This window comes from Bacidia gigantensis (genome assembly GCF_019456465.1).
Source record: "Bacidia gigantensis strain McMullin 20006 chromosome Unknown contig_134, whole genome shotgun sequence".
Taxonomy (NCBI): domain Eukaryota; kingdom Fungi; phylum Ascomycota; class Lecanoromycetes; order Lecanorales; family Ramalinaceae; genus Bacidia; species Bacidia gigantensis.
This window is the reverse complement of record NW_025408593.1, coordinates 6,236-19,492: the sequence shown is the minus strand read 5'-3', so window position 1 is coordinate 19,492 and position 13,257 is coordinate 6,236. Positions and strand designations below refer to the sequence as shown.

At 48.1% G+C, this 13,257-nt stretch overlaps 6 protein-coding genes across 6 annotated transcripts; 5 read left to right on the top strand and 1 right to left on the bottom strand.

Moving 5' to 3' along the window:
• Positions 1-540: 540 nt before the first annotated feature.
• KY384_001740 (uncharacterized protein) lies at positions 541-1,329 on the top strand (the record flags this gene model as incomplete). The annotated part of the gene is made up of 1 exon (XM_044810268.1): positions 541-1,329. The coding sequence occupies one exon, from the start codon at positions 541-543 to the stop codon at positions 1,327-1,329; it is 789 nt and encodes a 262-aa protein (XP_044672242.1).
• An 879-nt stretch (positions 1,330-2,208) lies between these two features.
• KY384_001739 (uncharacterized protein) lies at positions 2,209-3,459 on the bottom strand (the record flags this gene model as incomplete). The annotated part of the gene is made up of 2 exons (XM_044810267.1): positions 2,209-3,257; positions 3,432-3,459. 2 exons carry the CDS (start codon positions 3,457-3,459, stop codon positions 2,209-2,211), a joined length of 1,077 nt encoding a protein of 358 aa, XP_044672241.1.
• A 2,052-nt stretch (positions 3,460-5,511) lies between these two features.
• On the top strand, positions 5,512-6,791 carry KY384_001738 (uncharacterized protein; the record flags this gene model as incomplete). The annotated part of the gene is made up of 3 exons (XM_044810266.1): positions 5,512-5,580; positions 6,149-6,462; positions 6,515-6,791. 3 exons carry the CDS (start codon positions 5,512-5,514, stop codon positions 6,789-6,791), a joined length of 660 nt encoding a protein of 219 aa, XP_044672240.1.
• Positions 6,792-8,395: 1,604 nt separating this feature from the next.
• KY384_001737 (uncharacterized protein) lies at positions 8,396-9,597 on the top strand (the record flags this gene model as incomplete). Its single annotated transcript, XM_044810265.1, has 5 exons — positions 8,396-8,750; positions 8,804-9,017; positions 9,067-9,167; positions 9,219-9,325; positions 9,376-9,597. The coding sequence occupies 5 exons, from the start codon at positions 8,396-8,398 to the stop codon at positions 9,595-9,597; spliced, it is 999 nt and encodes a 332-aa protein (XP_044672239.1).
• An 812-nt stretch (positions 9,598-10,409) lies between these two features.
• Positions 10,410-11,021, top strand: KY384_001736 (uncharacterized protein; the record flags this gene model as incomplete). The annotated part of the gene is made up of 1 exon (XM_044810264.1): positions 10,410-11,021. The coding sequence occupies one exon, from the start codon at positions 10,410-10,412 to the stop codon at positions 11,019-11,021; it is 612 nt and encodes a 203-aa protein (XP_044672238.1).
• Positions 11,022-11,552: 531 nt separating this feature from the next.
• Positions 11,553-12,929, top strand: KY384_001735 (uncharacterized protein; the record flags this gene model as incomplete). The annotated part of the gene is made up of 1 exon (XM_044810263.1): positions 11,553-12,929. One exon carries the CDS (start codon positions 11,553-11,555, stop codon positions 12,927-12,929), a length of 1,377 nt encoding a protein of 458 aa, XP_044672237.1.
• Between the last annotated feature and the right edge of the window lie 328 nt (positions 12,930-13,257).

Below are 13,257 nucleotides of genomic sequence, written 5' to 3'. Positions count from 1 at the left end.
CGATGGAAAACATCGTGCATGAGTATTTATGCGTGAATTAACATGATACATGCCAGTCATATCGCTCTCTTACATTATTGCAGCATTCTCTCGCATATTGGGTCCTTCCATCGACAGAAATCAATGACTCATTTCAGTATCACTTCTCCTTCGCCTCTACCTGAAGATTTCGATTAATGGACAACAGCTCTCATACTCAACTCTTCTTGACACAGCCCCTGAAGCGTTGCTTGTAAATGAGACTCCGTGTCCACAGGAAGTGGGTCGATTCCAAAGCGATGAGCAGAAGTCGCCAAAAGGTGCCCTATAGGTTTGTGCGGATAAGCGCAGACACGGTATAATGACAAGAATAACTGATTCTGTGCGGGTCAATTGAGTCACTACCGTGGCTTTGACAACCGCCTTCGGCGCATGTTCGACAAATTAGTCCTTCTACTCCCCTTGTCCTGCAGAAATGCTCCATGCTCGCTGATTGTCTATGACTACAATTCCACTCAATCGTTACAGTACACATCCCACATCAGCGTCCAACTCGAAAGAATGCTGCACTCACGCTACTTCCTCCTCTCCATACTCTCCCTCTCCAGCCACGCCAGGCCCCAAATCCCCTCCAACACCGCCTCCCTCTCCGACCCGGCCGCAAAAAGTGCCTACGGCTTCACCACCTACCACTGCACGGACGACCAGCACGCGCGCCTCACCAGCGTGCTCCAAGAAATCGAGCACGACATGCCCTCCGTCATCGCCGAAGCAAGCAAAGGCACCACATCCGAATACGGCTTCTCCCCGCTCTTCAAAACCAACGACAACAGTCCCGCCGTGCAAACCCTCTTCCAGCGCATCGCCAACAGCAACACCCTCAGCGTCGGCGTCATCACTTACCCCATCACCTTCGTCTGCGTCAACCTGAACGACGAATACACGATTAATAAGCTGAAGTATTGGCAAGCGCACCCGGACGTCCCCGCCGCTGGCGACAGTAGCACGAACGACATTTTCCTCTTTCCGCTGTTTTGGGAATTGGAGAGAAATCCGAGCAGGTGTCCGAAATTGAGCGGAGGGAAGGCGACGCCGAATGATGGCAGATTGGTCGATGCCCTGTATGGCGTTGTTGTACATGAGCTTGCGGATAAGTATTTGCATTTTATGGAGTCCAGACAGCAGGCGAGCGAGAGTCCGGAGTTTTATAAGATTCAGGAGTGTGTGGATTTGCCGGCTGAGAAGCAGGTTGCTAATGCGCAGAATTTTGCGATGTTTGCTTGTGGTGAGTCTTTCCCCTCTGTTGTTGGAGATATGGGTGAATTGTTGTTGTCCGGGCGCAGGGGCTAATGCTGAGTAGCGATGAAAGCGCCTTGTCATAATTTCCTTCAGTTTGAATCTGGTTGAGTACAAGGTTTGAAATGCTTGCATCGTCGTGTGGGCTTTGGTAATTGTTGAAAGCTGGGTTTAACTGTCAATTTGAATTTGCGTGATAGTCATGGGAGGCTCTTTGACATGCTGTCTTTCTTTTGGCGCAGTCCACGGATGATGGCCATGAAACTTAGAGTACAAGAGACTTCGAGAGGTATCATAGACCTGCCATGTCTCTCAAGTATGCTGAAATTGGAGAGACTGACGCCAAGAGGTGTTGGGAATATCTCCAAAAGCGGATTTCATAGACTTGTGCGTCTAGAATGTTTTTCCTGCACTTGCTTTGAAACGTCCCTTCGTTACGGCATGTGAGATGAAGGGGGAATTGAGGTTACCACTGCGTGTGAGCTTTAGCGATAATCTTGTTTATTAACCTCTCATTTACAGCCCGAATAGCACTAACATTGTCCCAAAGATTACTATTATTACTTTCTAGCTTCGATAAGCTATCATGAAATCTTAGAGGCCTTATCATCACCATCAGCTCCTTTTCGAGTCCCCCAAGCGGTCTTGAGATTCGAGACAAGAGTCAGTCCCACGAGATTCCGATTGTGAATTGAGAAGTACCTTGTGAAGTGTCAGAAGCGCATAACTTTCGACTCCTGCCCGTATATAGCTGTAGACTGCTAATACTAGGAGAACCTTCCAAGGCTCAGGGTTCGTCATCAGATGAGAGCAATTCTCAATTGCTGTCAATGCCAGATGCGATAGAATAGCACTGTAAACTCTCGTCCATCGAAAGGAAAGTCTGAACAGAACTGTTTTCAGCTTGTGCATTCAGAAAGATCATGCAATCCCTTACGCTTTATCGTCTTTGATGGAATCAGAGGACGATACGAATGTCAAGATTAGATAGCAAAAATAGAGAAAGTCCACGAGACTGAAAAACCATGTGTGATAGGCAGTCGTCCAATTGAGAAGCACGCGTCGATAGTTCCGCGTGCCGCCTTGACGAAGAACAAATCGGAAGTCTCTCCACCAGTATCTTGCATTGTTCCGAGACCAACGTACAAGTTGATTGAGATAAAGACGGTCAGCTTTCATAGTGGTCACCACCTCAACTTCCTTATCACCTTGGTACCAGGTCTTCCATCCCCGATGCCGAATCCAGCTGGTAATGAAACAGTCGTCGCCAGATTTGAGATGGTACTTCCCACGCCAATAATCTTGAGTGAAAGCTTCGTAGAACTCCGGCGTCTGCAAGCATCGCGTCTTATAAGCCGTTGTGCGACCAGAAAGGTTGAGTACATCCCCATCGTTCCAGAAGGCCGACGACGCACAGTACACATTGCGCTGGGATAGTCTTGCCGCGCCAAACATCTCCCACAAAGTGAAGGTCTCGTGATTTGGGCGGACTCTTTGGCATGTCTGAACTCCACCTGTCTGTGGATCATCCAAGCCGGCAAGTAAACCTTCCAAAGTCGCAGGCTTCCACTCAACGTCATCGTCTACGAAGACCACAATTTCCGTCGCCACTTCCTTGAGACCAACGACCATCTGCAGTCTTTTGCCTTGTTTCGGGGCCGACCGTAAAGATATGTTAGAGTCATCCAATCGTGCCAAGGTATTCCTCATCGGCTCCATCATAGCATCTGTCGTGACGACAATGATCCGGCATGGATTGCAAGCTATCCACGATCTTACCGCATTCACAAAGTTTTCGTCGCTTTCAATTGTCGGCACAACCACCGTGACATCTGCCGATGTGTAGCGTCGGTCGCCACGATATGTTCTTGACTTGTGCCGATAGAAACCATAATACTCAAAGCACGCTCTCGCTAGTCGTAAGCACCGAAGAGCACTGCCAATTGGTAAATTTCGCGCTTGCCCAGCCTTGTCGAATGGAGCTTACATGAATAACAGTTGGACCGTGCGATCAGACATTGCAGACGTGAAAGACTGATAATGTGAGAAGGATGCGCCTTACAAGCGATGTAGTATCAGAGCATTTTTGTTGCATCACTTCCAGGCCAGCTTTATCCAATTTGAGGCCGCAGTCATGAAAACGAGGAAACATAGACAAAGTTCCTTCGGCCACTTGCCAGTCATCTTGTTAGCTAGTTTGTGATAGGTGGAAAACATCGGACGAGCATCGATCGACAGATCTGCTGTGCCAATGGTCTACGCTTATGCATGTCGTACATATCGCCAAATCCACCCGAATATATGCGCAACATCATTTGTTGCGATCAGCTGGAGACGCACGCTTAGCTTGACGATCTCTGCATCTGATCCCTGAGGTGAAAGATCAACAGGTTCTTGCTGCGCATATGGAAGGATTTGCAGCTTTGTGCTAAGCTACGTAATGTATCGTTAATTGCGCACATGTGAGGCTAGAAGAGCAGGAGTAGGTTGACGCATGACGTACAATTTAGGATTTCCAGAGTATTTTCTCCCTTCAGCCTTCCTAGCTATCTTACATTGTGTTCCTGTGGCTAGTTTCAAACATTTCACGTACAATATGTTAGAGATTCGGGGCTCTGCTAGTCGTTCATCAGCAGGTTTCATTAGCACTGCAATTTCTCTTTCGCCAATGGCTAAGATTGACCAGTTCTTCATACCTCGCTGACGATATCTCTATTTGATTAATCAGCCAGACACCGTTAATCCATAAGCATGCAATTCATTGTTTTGTACGGCTTTATACGTACCCTCTCAATACATTTCAAGATCAGGGGTTGGTCATTTTGAGGGAAAGTCCCGAGGCAGTGAGCCATAGCCTATTGATGGTGAAGACGACGATGAAGATATCCATCCAAGATCTATACATAGTGTTGTTTAGTAATGCATGTGCGAGGTGTTGACCATAGAGTAAGTATTACCGCTGATGAGAATACGAGAAGATTACAAAGATTCGCATCCTTCACGCTTAGTACTAGCTGATCAAATACCAGTGACTGTACAACTACAGGTGCTTCAGCTGAAATGACTGTATAAATCTCCCAATGTGCGGACGGTACGTTCAAATGCCAGGCGTGGCTTGTGTTGGTGCCATTGCCGACTCAACAACGCGAGCGGACGACCCATGGCTGTTGCATTCCGGACATTATTCGCAATTCAGCATCAATCGAGAGATCCACGAAGCCAACGTGCTGAAAGATGGAAGATCTCCCGCAACGTTAGAGATCGTCAGAGTCGATAAACATTCAGATCCCTGCTTCGGCTGTGAATTTTCGCCAACTTAATTGAGAACGACCATTTTCGATGACCCTGATACACGATTAGCAGCCTAGCAAAGCTGCCGACCAGGTCATCCTCGTAGGAAAGGTTCACGAGTGTATGGGCGCTGGCAGCTCCTTTGTTCATATGGTAAGCGAACTAGAATTGATGACAAGCCTGACTCCAGCGGGAGAGTCAGCCGGCCGTCCTACGGAACTGATCAGCTGACTCCCGCGGCAGCAATTGGGGCTGTTCCTCCCGGCGTTCCGGACAGGAATCAGCCCTCCTTAGGCTTCAGCTGGGCGACTTGACGTGTTCTTAAGTGTTATGTGTCAGCCTCGCTAACAGAAGCGACGACCCATCTTGGACATGCCAGCAATCTCAAAGCAGCCTTCAATGTCTTCAAAATGGGCATATGTTTCATTTTCATCAGGCTTTGACCCCCATGATCTGGTTAGGCCTATTCACAGATTTCATTTTATATATTCTGCGGGCGATATGACCGCCTCACCCTCCCATGTTGTGGATGTAGGGTTCTTGGACAGAAAAACGTCCGCTTAATGGCTGACACGCCAGGCATTTCCAAGTCTATTACCCTGCGAGCATCGATAGTGGTATTTATTGCCTTACGCTAGCCTGGTGTCGCAATTGTGCCTAGTCTCTAGGTGTCATCAATTCTATATGGGGATCTTTTGATGGTCATTGTAGCCCAAGATGCCAACAAGTGGTCCTGAGGTCCGGCCCACACCAAAGATAAGCCCAACTTTCAATTATCACTGTGTCAATGGAATATGACAAATGTGAACTGAAAGGATTGATGCAATGGGAAACGCTCTACCAGCGTGATCGCCTGGACCGGCAGACCCGAGATCGTTTTACCTACTGCGTGGCTGATAGACAGCGCACCCAGTAGCAACCGAGATTTATGAATAAATCAGCTGCATGGCCTTGGCCACAGGGCTGAGGTTCGAGATCAAGCTATCGGCCGGGCTAGACGGTGGCTACTTGCGAGTGAGTGGCCGATAGGATGCCAATGCTGACAGGCGTATGCACGGGTAAGCCCTTTCAGCCAATCCATAATTGGAAAACTTGTCACTGCGCACTCGCTTATGCTTACGGCACCTTTAGCGAGCTGCAGGCCAAGAATTTGATCTGCAATTGATGATAATCCATTTTAGAACACCTGCCTTTGATAGGACTTCCTATTCTTGAACGTAATCTTATGGGTCGTATCTGTCTTTGATTAGCATTGCGCAGGGAGCTGCCCGCAACCTATGATGAGATTCAGCACGTCAGTGCAGACACACTTACCTGCTACACGCCAGGCAGCATTGTGTATATATGATGTTCTCCATCATGTTCTTGAAACTCTCCATCAACAACAAGCCCACAACCCTCAAATCAAGCAATTTCCTTTGTATTTTCTTTTGTCAATTTCCTTATCTCATTGGTCCAAAGTCAGGTTCATTTCAATCTTCAACGGTCCTTTCAAGCAAGTCAGCAAGATGTATTCCGCATTCGCAGCAGCTTTTCTCGCTCTCCTCGCCGTCTCTACCGCACACTACCAGCCCTCCCCCAGAACTTTGATGTCACGGTGGGCGCCGACAAGCAGCTCAAATTCTGTCCAGACAATGTAAAAGCGAAAGTCGGCGACACACTTACATTCTCCTTCTTCCCGAAGAACCACAGCGTCGTCCAATCAGATTTCGCCCACCCGTGCAAGCCGCTTAATGGCCACGGTGGTATCTTCTCAGGCTTCGTACCCGTCAACACCACACAAGGCCCTCAAAACTTCGTCATCACAGTCAAAGATGAGAAACCACTCTGGCTCTACTGTGCGCAGACCACCGGCAATCACTGCCAGGCCGGCATGGCCATGGTAGTAAATGAGCCGTAAGTCATGAACGCTTTTCTCATTCCCTGGACATCCTGCTAACTTGAACAGCGCCGCACCAAACACCCTCGCTCAATATAAAGAAAACGCAAAGCTCTCGGGCATCAGCGAGGTCCCACCCGCAATCGGCGGCGGTGTCTTTCAACCCAACCCCAAGGCTTCCTCTTCAGGCACTGCACCCCCATCCACCGCTACTGCACCTCCTCCTTCAGCTAGCACAGTACCTGCTGGATGCCCGGTTTGCCCAGTGTGCCCAACGGGCGAATATAAGTGGAGTCAGCCATCGACCGGAAATGGGTACAAGCGCGCTCGCGCATTTGCTGGTTGAATATAATCACGGAGGAGAAGGCAGGATGAGAGCATCTGATGCTTGATAATGACGATTGGGGGAGTTGGTGGGGATATGTGGTCTTAGAGAGAGTAGAGGAAAATTGCTGCTACTACGCTTGTGACATTTAGCGACCTTGCATAGACTGAGCGTTTTATCTCCTCATGAATCTGTTATGATCTGTAGACAGGCATTCATTCATCTCCGGACATTCTGGACTGTCTCATTGAATCTCTCTCTGCTTTCGGCCCCAAGAATTTTCTGCTTATGCTTCTGATACCCACAAACCCTGCCCCTGATGATGTTATTCGGCATCGAGAATGTGAGTCAATGGTCACAAATCGGCGAGCATTTAAGTGTCATCGGAGTAGGTGCCACCATAGATCATGAATTCCCAGATCTGGAAATCGTTGTAGTGGAGGCTGCGCTCGATGTCGTCGACTGTATTGAAGATGGCTTCGGCGTATGGTGTACGCTCCGATTTTGGCCCAAGTGAACTGAAAATAATTGCGCCGAACTGATAGAGATTATCAGGTTTTGTATGTCATGTCGGAGGGACTTGTGGACGAAAGTGGAGGTTGCTGCTCACAGAATATCCCGCGGTTGGGGAATTTGGGCTCAGCATTGGTTTGGACTAGCGTATCGGCCAAACAACGTACGCAGTTGAAAGGCTTTTGATCTTGCTGAACAAGCATTCAAAGCTCTACATAGAGACTTGCTGTCTTTTTCGCGGTTTGCTACATTGTTACGACGCGTCGAAGCTCGGGAAGATAGACGATGCCACGCTTTTAATGGGAAGACGTGGTAAAGTAACTGGCTGAATGTAGAAAAAGAAGACCACTTATACGGCTGTCACAATCGCTGAGAATGTGTCGAGTATTGATGTGGGTGAACATGAGATAAAGGAAATGTTTGCTTGAAATTCATGCAAAAATCAAACTTCTTGGCGACGTGCTTACTAATTCTTAGTGATCGCTGTGATTGGTGGACGTCGACAGCGCCAAAATGCTGTGGTCATCCCCGATAAGTAAAGGCTTGACCTGTACGAAGGTACAGCTGTATCAGACATTCCTGCCCTCAACTCCTGAAAGTCCTCATGAACACTTCACTTTATGTGGCAAAATGCATGTACTAGATGTTTGCTTTCCGCCAATGAAAAGTATGCAGCTGAAACTCCTTTCATGCAAAGTTGTATGAGTCAGCTGAATCAGACGTAACGACAAGCCCAATGGCATGAAAGAGAAGCTGATACGTGTAGTCTAAAGGTTGAACGCTGGCCATTTTGCATGCACGGCCGGGATGATACCCTTGTGGTACAAAGAAGAGATAGAACACGTTGAGTGTCACATTTTGTGGGTTTGTTTTATGTACCTTTCCGCAATATTACGTGTCATTTGACATGTGGTAAAAGAGATAAACAAATCTAGAGTGTTACCGCCGGTGCTGCGGGCCGCGAATAACACAACAGACTGTGACACTGTACTAGCACGACCTATAAAATGCCACCCGGACTCCAGATACCTTTCGCTCTTACATCTCTTTCGCCTGGTCTCACAGACAGTCAGTATTGCCACTGCCAGCATACATTCCGTCGTTCACAAGTCATGGCAATAATCAAGCGAATCGAGATGACTGTCCAGGTCGACGGTCGAGATCTCCGGGAATACGAGGACCCCGATGCGGATACAGAAAACGATGGCGAGATCACGCGATATATTCAAGCTAGCTCCGAGACACCTTTTACTCTGAGCTTCAAAGTGCCAAATGACTTTCCTCTAGACGCGGACTGTCTCAGTTTTGAGTATACCTTCGATGGAAACCTTAAGGACGACTTCCTTTGGCGAAAAGAGAAATTCAACAGTAGCAAAGGCAAATTAAGCAAAACTGTCAAAGGGTATCCTGTCTATGACAAGAAAGGATTTCGGCTGCAGGAATTCATGTTTGCCAAAATTAACTTTGGTATGTCCTCACCTGTGCTCAGGCTTCGCGCTCACAAGCTCACCAAGACTCAGGGGAGGACACAGAACTCAACCTTTATGACGAACTATCTCCTTCAGAAGTACGCAGTCTTAGCACTATAGTCTGCAAGGTATATCGGAAGGAGATCATTGGTAGCTGTACTATCGGCGGAGGGGCCGAGATTGTCAAAGATAGTGTTCCGCCAACTGAAGCGTTGATGATCAAAGAGAAAGTATTGAAGGGACAAGGCCTTACTCACAGTATTCTGTAAGAAAGGTGTATTCTGCGCTGCGAACAAGCTTACGTGTGCAAATAGGACCGGCGAAGAGATCAAAGCAAGCCCGCAGAATACCTGGCCCACCCGGCGTGTCGATAAGAAGCCGCTGGCTACGTTCACCTTCAAATATCGCTCCAATGGTAATTCAAGCCTTCGATCGCTCTCGAGAGTCTACTGACAGGCCAAAATAGAAGCTCTTCAACACCTTCACATCATTCCTCGTGAAATCCCTTTAGAGGAACGCGATATCGAGACTCTGACTAAGACAGAAATGCGTGAGCTTCTGAGGAGACAGCAAGTGAGCAAGTGACAGTTTTTTTGATAACACTTTTTTGCTAACCTATGAAGGGAAAGCAACAACATGCTCAAGCCAACGTAGTCACTGAGTGCAATCGTGACGACGAGTACAAGGCTTTATTAGCCTCGGCAAAATCTCAACAAGCTCGACGAGCACAGCCAGGACCAAATGACGAGGTCGTTGCACTAGATGATGGGGCTGTTGCGGGCTCGCCCTGGGGTTTGCAGGCTTGGGTGTCTCGGGCAAAGGGGGCATTTCAAGGTAGAGGGTAAACAATTTTGAGCGGCGACAATGGAAGAGATAGCACTTGTGCGATGAAAGCGCAAGCTATGATGCCTACAGATCAGCTGAAATAACGTGCTTTATGATTTCACAGACATTATTTTCAAGGTCATGCAATCTATTCTTCAAAAAACCTTTGACTTTCCACATAGTCCGCTTTGACATACGCGGCTCTTGTCTCCACCCTTAGCTTTGGCTAGTGATGGACTGGTTTTCCCGAATTTGGCCCCCTCGAGTGTATGCGGCTATATGTCTTGAATCGAGTTAAATGACCGAAACATATGGCGAGCGCCAATCAAACTTGATGGGGCGCAGTCGACGAACCAAGAATGCCAACATAAGCGCCCGAGACACCGCGGAGCATGGTAAACGGGATACCTTTGAAAATCAGCAGAAATGCTTCCCTTCATGAAACTAAGAAGTACAAAGACGGTCCGTCACCATTGCAAATTTTGCTTCCCATGGCCATGGAGCCTATTCCGGCGATGCACTTACGTGAAATTTGTTAGACTCGAGAAAACATCTAGAGAAGCTCACACGCCTAGCAACAGTCAAAGTAAAGCATGGTGTTAACATTCATACGCGAGAAAGGCGCAGCACCCCAGAGCCGCGCAAAAGTGAACTCAACAGTGTACTCGAAGGATCCAAGACAGTTTTTCGCCGAGAACACAACATGCATCCCTCATTGATATGCTGCAAGATTGTCTGGTTCCCATTTGTGATTTAGAAGATTCATCGTCCATCGCTCTGAGCAAAGTAACGACGCTGGACCCATTGATTGGTCTTTCAATTGTCTTTCAGAATGCTACTCCCTTACATTGCAATTGTCTCCAGGCTACTCGTTGCCCTCACAGCATTGCCGCAATCACAAAACAACCTGCAGAGTCAAGCCACATGCCCAAATCCTACGACGGCAGACCAGTCAATCATAGAAAAAGACTGCATTGACGCTACGAACATTTTCCTTGAACTCCTACCCGACGACTTCACTCTAATCAAGAAAAATGGCACGGATGCTCGACCAGGGACTTGGTTCGTACCTTCCGGATTCTGGAGTGGTGGCACTGGAACCTGCGTCCTGATTCTCGAAGTCCCTGACAGCTCCGAGCAGAAAGTATCTCGAAAGGTCCTCGGAGACGCAATGACAACTGTCGTAGCCAATTGCACGAGAGAAACAGGTCTCGAAGGAGGATACTTATTTCCGAAGGAATATCGGAATAAAGTCAAAATCACCGTCGTGTCTACAGACGTGGCATTCACACAGGCAGAATATGCATCACATTCTTTCTTTCCACAGCCAGGGGAGCCTACGCCCGCTGAGCTCAATCTTAATCCTCTGGGGTTGAATGCTACGTTGGATGTGTACTCGCCGAGTGATGTGAAAGAGAGGAATTCGACGAAGGTTCCGGGATAGATGGCAGACGGGATATCTCACTGTCTGAAAGCGCAATCAATGAGATGAGATTTTGGGATCTTTACAAGGCATTTGGTAACACAGCATGTGTCTCTTCATAAATCGGCTTGCTGAGTAATCGAGGACCAATCTGTCACATCCTGGTCATAGCCTGTTGCGGAAGCGTAATGCTGAATCGTAATCTTCTCATGAGATGAGAAAACTGCTATCTTGTTATTGTGGCCCAGTAGTTCGAAACAATTGCAATCACCCTCAGCTTGGGGATGAACGTTTTTTCATCGTGCATGATATCTATTGCGCGTCAGTTTCACAGTATAAAAGATGTGTGTCCACGTGAGGACCAGAGTGGAGCGGCCGGACTCCGAGCCCCATAAGGGACCACCTGCTAGTATTCGACGGCAAAGTTTTGTTCAAACGCTGTTTGTGAAACATTCTTCTCACATAAGAAATGTGAAGTATTTTTCATTCACTACCAAGCGTCCTTGGTCGTAGACGCAAAGCGGGTCAAGTGTCTAGACCATCCTTTTTGTTATGGCGGTCACGAAACTCACCGCTCTTGACCAGGTCATGCCGCATATATATACTCGATTAATACTTTGCTTTCCACTTGATTCCGACACAGAAGCGTCCCAGGCTATAACATTCCTCCAGCGAGGCCTAGCCCTTACTGTCTTGGAAGTACCTAACCTGAAAGCCACGGTCGTTGCAGGTACACGCAATGGCGAAGTCGCTATAAAGCAGCAGGACGGCTCTCCAGGTACACCTTTGCTGCACATCAAGTCTTTCCTGACTACAGGCACAAAGACCATGAAATCTTATGATGACTTGCGTTCCCTCGGCATGCCGACATCTGAACTTGATGGAGATTCTCTAGCCCCATTGGGCCCATTTCGAGACCCGCCTGCACCAGTTTTTGCCGCACAGGCAAACTTGATCCAAGGTGGGCTTTTGTTGTGTGTATGTTTCCATCACTCGGTCTTAGATGGCCCAGGCATAGACATCATCTTGAGGCGGTGGAGTGAGAACTGTCATGCAGTCCAGGAACCAGGGTCATGTTTCGAACTTCTACCTGAACGCAATACTGGTACTGCGGTCATCGCTCAAGGAGGAAGGCAAAGTATGACGTTGAAGAGCTTGAATGGCTATGATGTCGTTACTACTACACCACCTTTGCCCATTGGGAAATCTGAGTTCCCGGAGATGATATCGGCAATCTTCAAGATTGAGATAGAGACCCTGCAGAAATTGAAGGCGGAAGTCAACACCTTCCTGTCACAACAGAGCGATCCAGGTCAATGGGTATCCTCGAATGATGTTCTGTGTGCCATCCTCTGGCGCGCTGTAACCAACGCTCGACTTTCCTGCTCACCAGAATCTGACATGGCAAACCTCTCCCGCCTGGGCATGGCCGTCGATGGCCGCTCGAAATTGAATCCTGCAGTGACGGAGCCATATCTAGGCAACATCAACATCTGTGCGGCCGCAACAGCCGAGCTTAGTTCTCTCACATCCACTTCCATCGAGTCGCTCGTCCAAATTGCCCTCGCTATCCGTCAATCCGTGACTAGCGTTAACGACGAGTTCATTCGGCATCTCATTCACGTGGTCGATGGTATCCCTGATCTTACTTTCATTGCACCTTGCTTTAAGGTCTCTGGAATGAACTTCGCAATCACCACATGGAGGGACATGGGTATCTGCGACCTGGACTGGGGCATGGGCATTGGTGGTGGGAAGGTTGAGTTCACAAGGGTGCCGACCCCGCTATTCGATGGGATATGCATTGTTCTCCCGAAGAGATCTCGTGATGCGGCCTATGAAGTCACCTTGGGCTTGAGAACAGAGTGTATGGCAAGTTTGAAAGAAGATGAGGAGTTTAGGCAGATTGTGTCTTTCAATTCTGCGTGATGAGAGGAGCTAAAGATTGGGGCTCAGCAGGAATGATACCCAAAAAATATACAAGGTAATTACAGAGAGTCAGTGGAAGGCAGCGACTCTGGAGGATGGAACTTTAGACATTGAAAAATTTAATGTAGATGCATAGTCTCTAAGGTAACCATCCGCCAGATGTTGCAGGTTAATCATGGAACGCCGTTAGCCGTGCGCAAACTCACGAGTTTGTCGTATGATATGCTTTTGACGGAGGAAAATTGTACGCGGCTCAGGGTTAGGATTAGGTAGTGGTTTCGCGGGCAAAACAGGCAGGCTTAGCGCGTGCAATATTAACTGGCGGCTG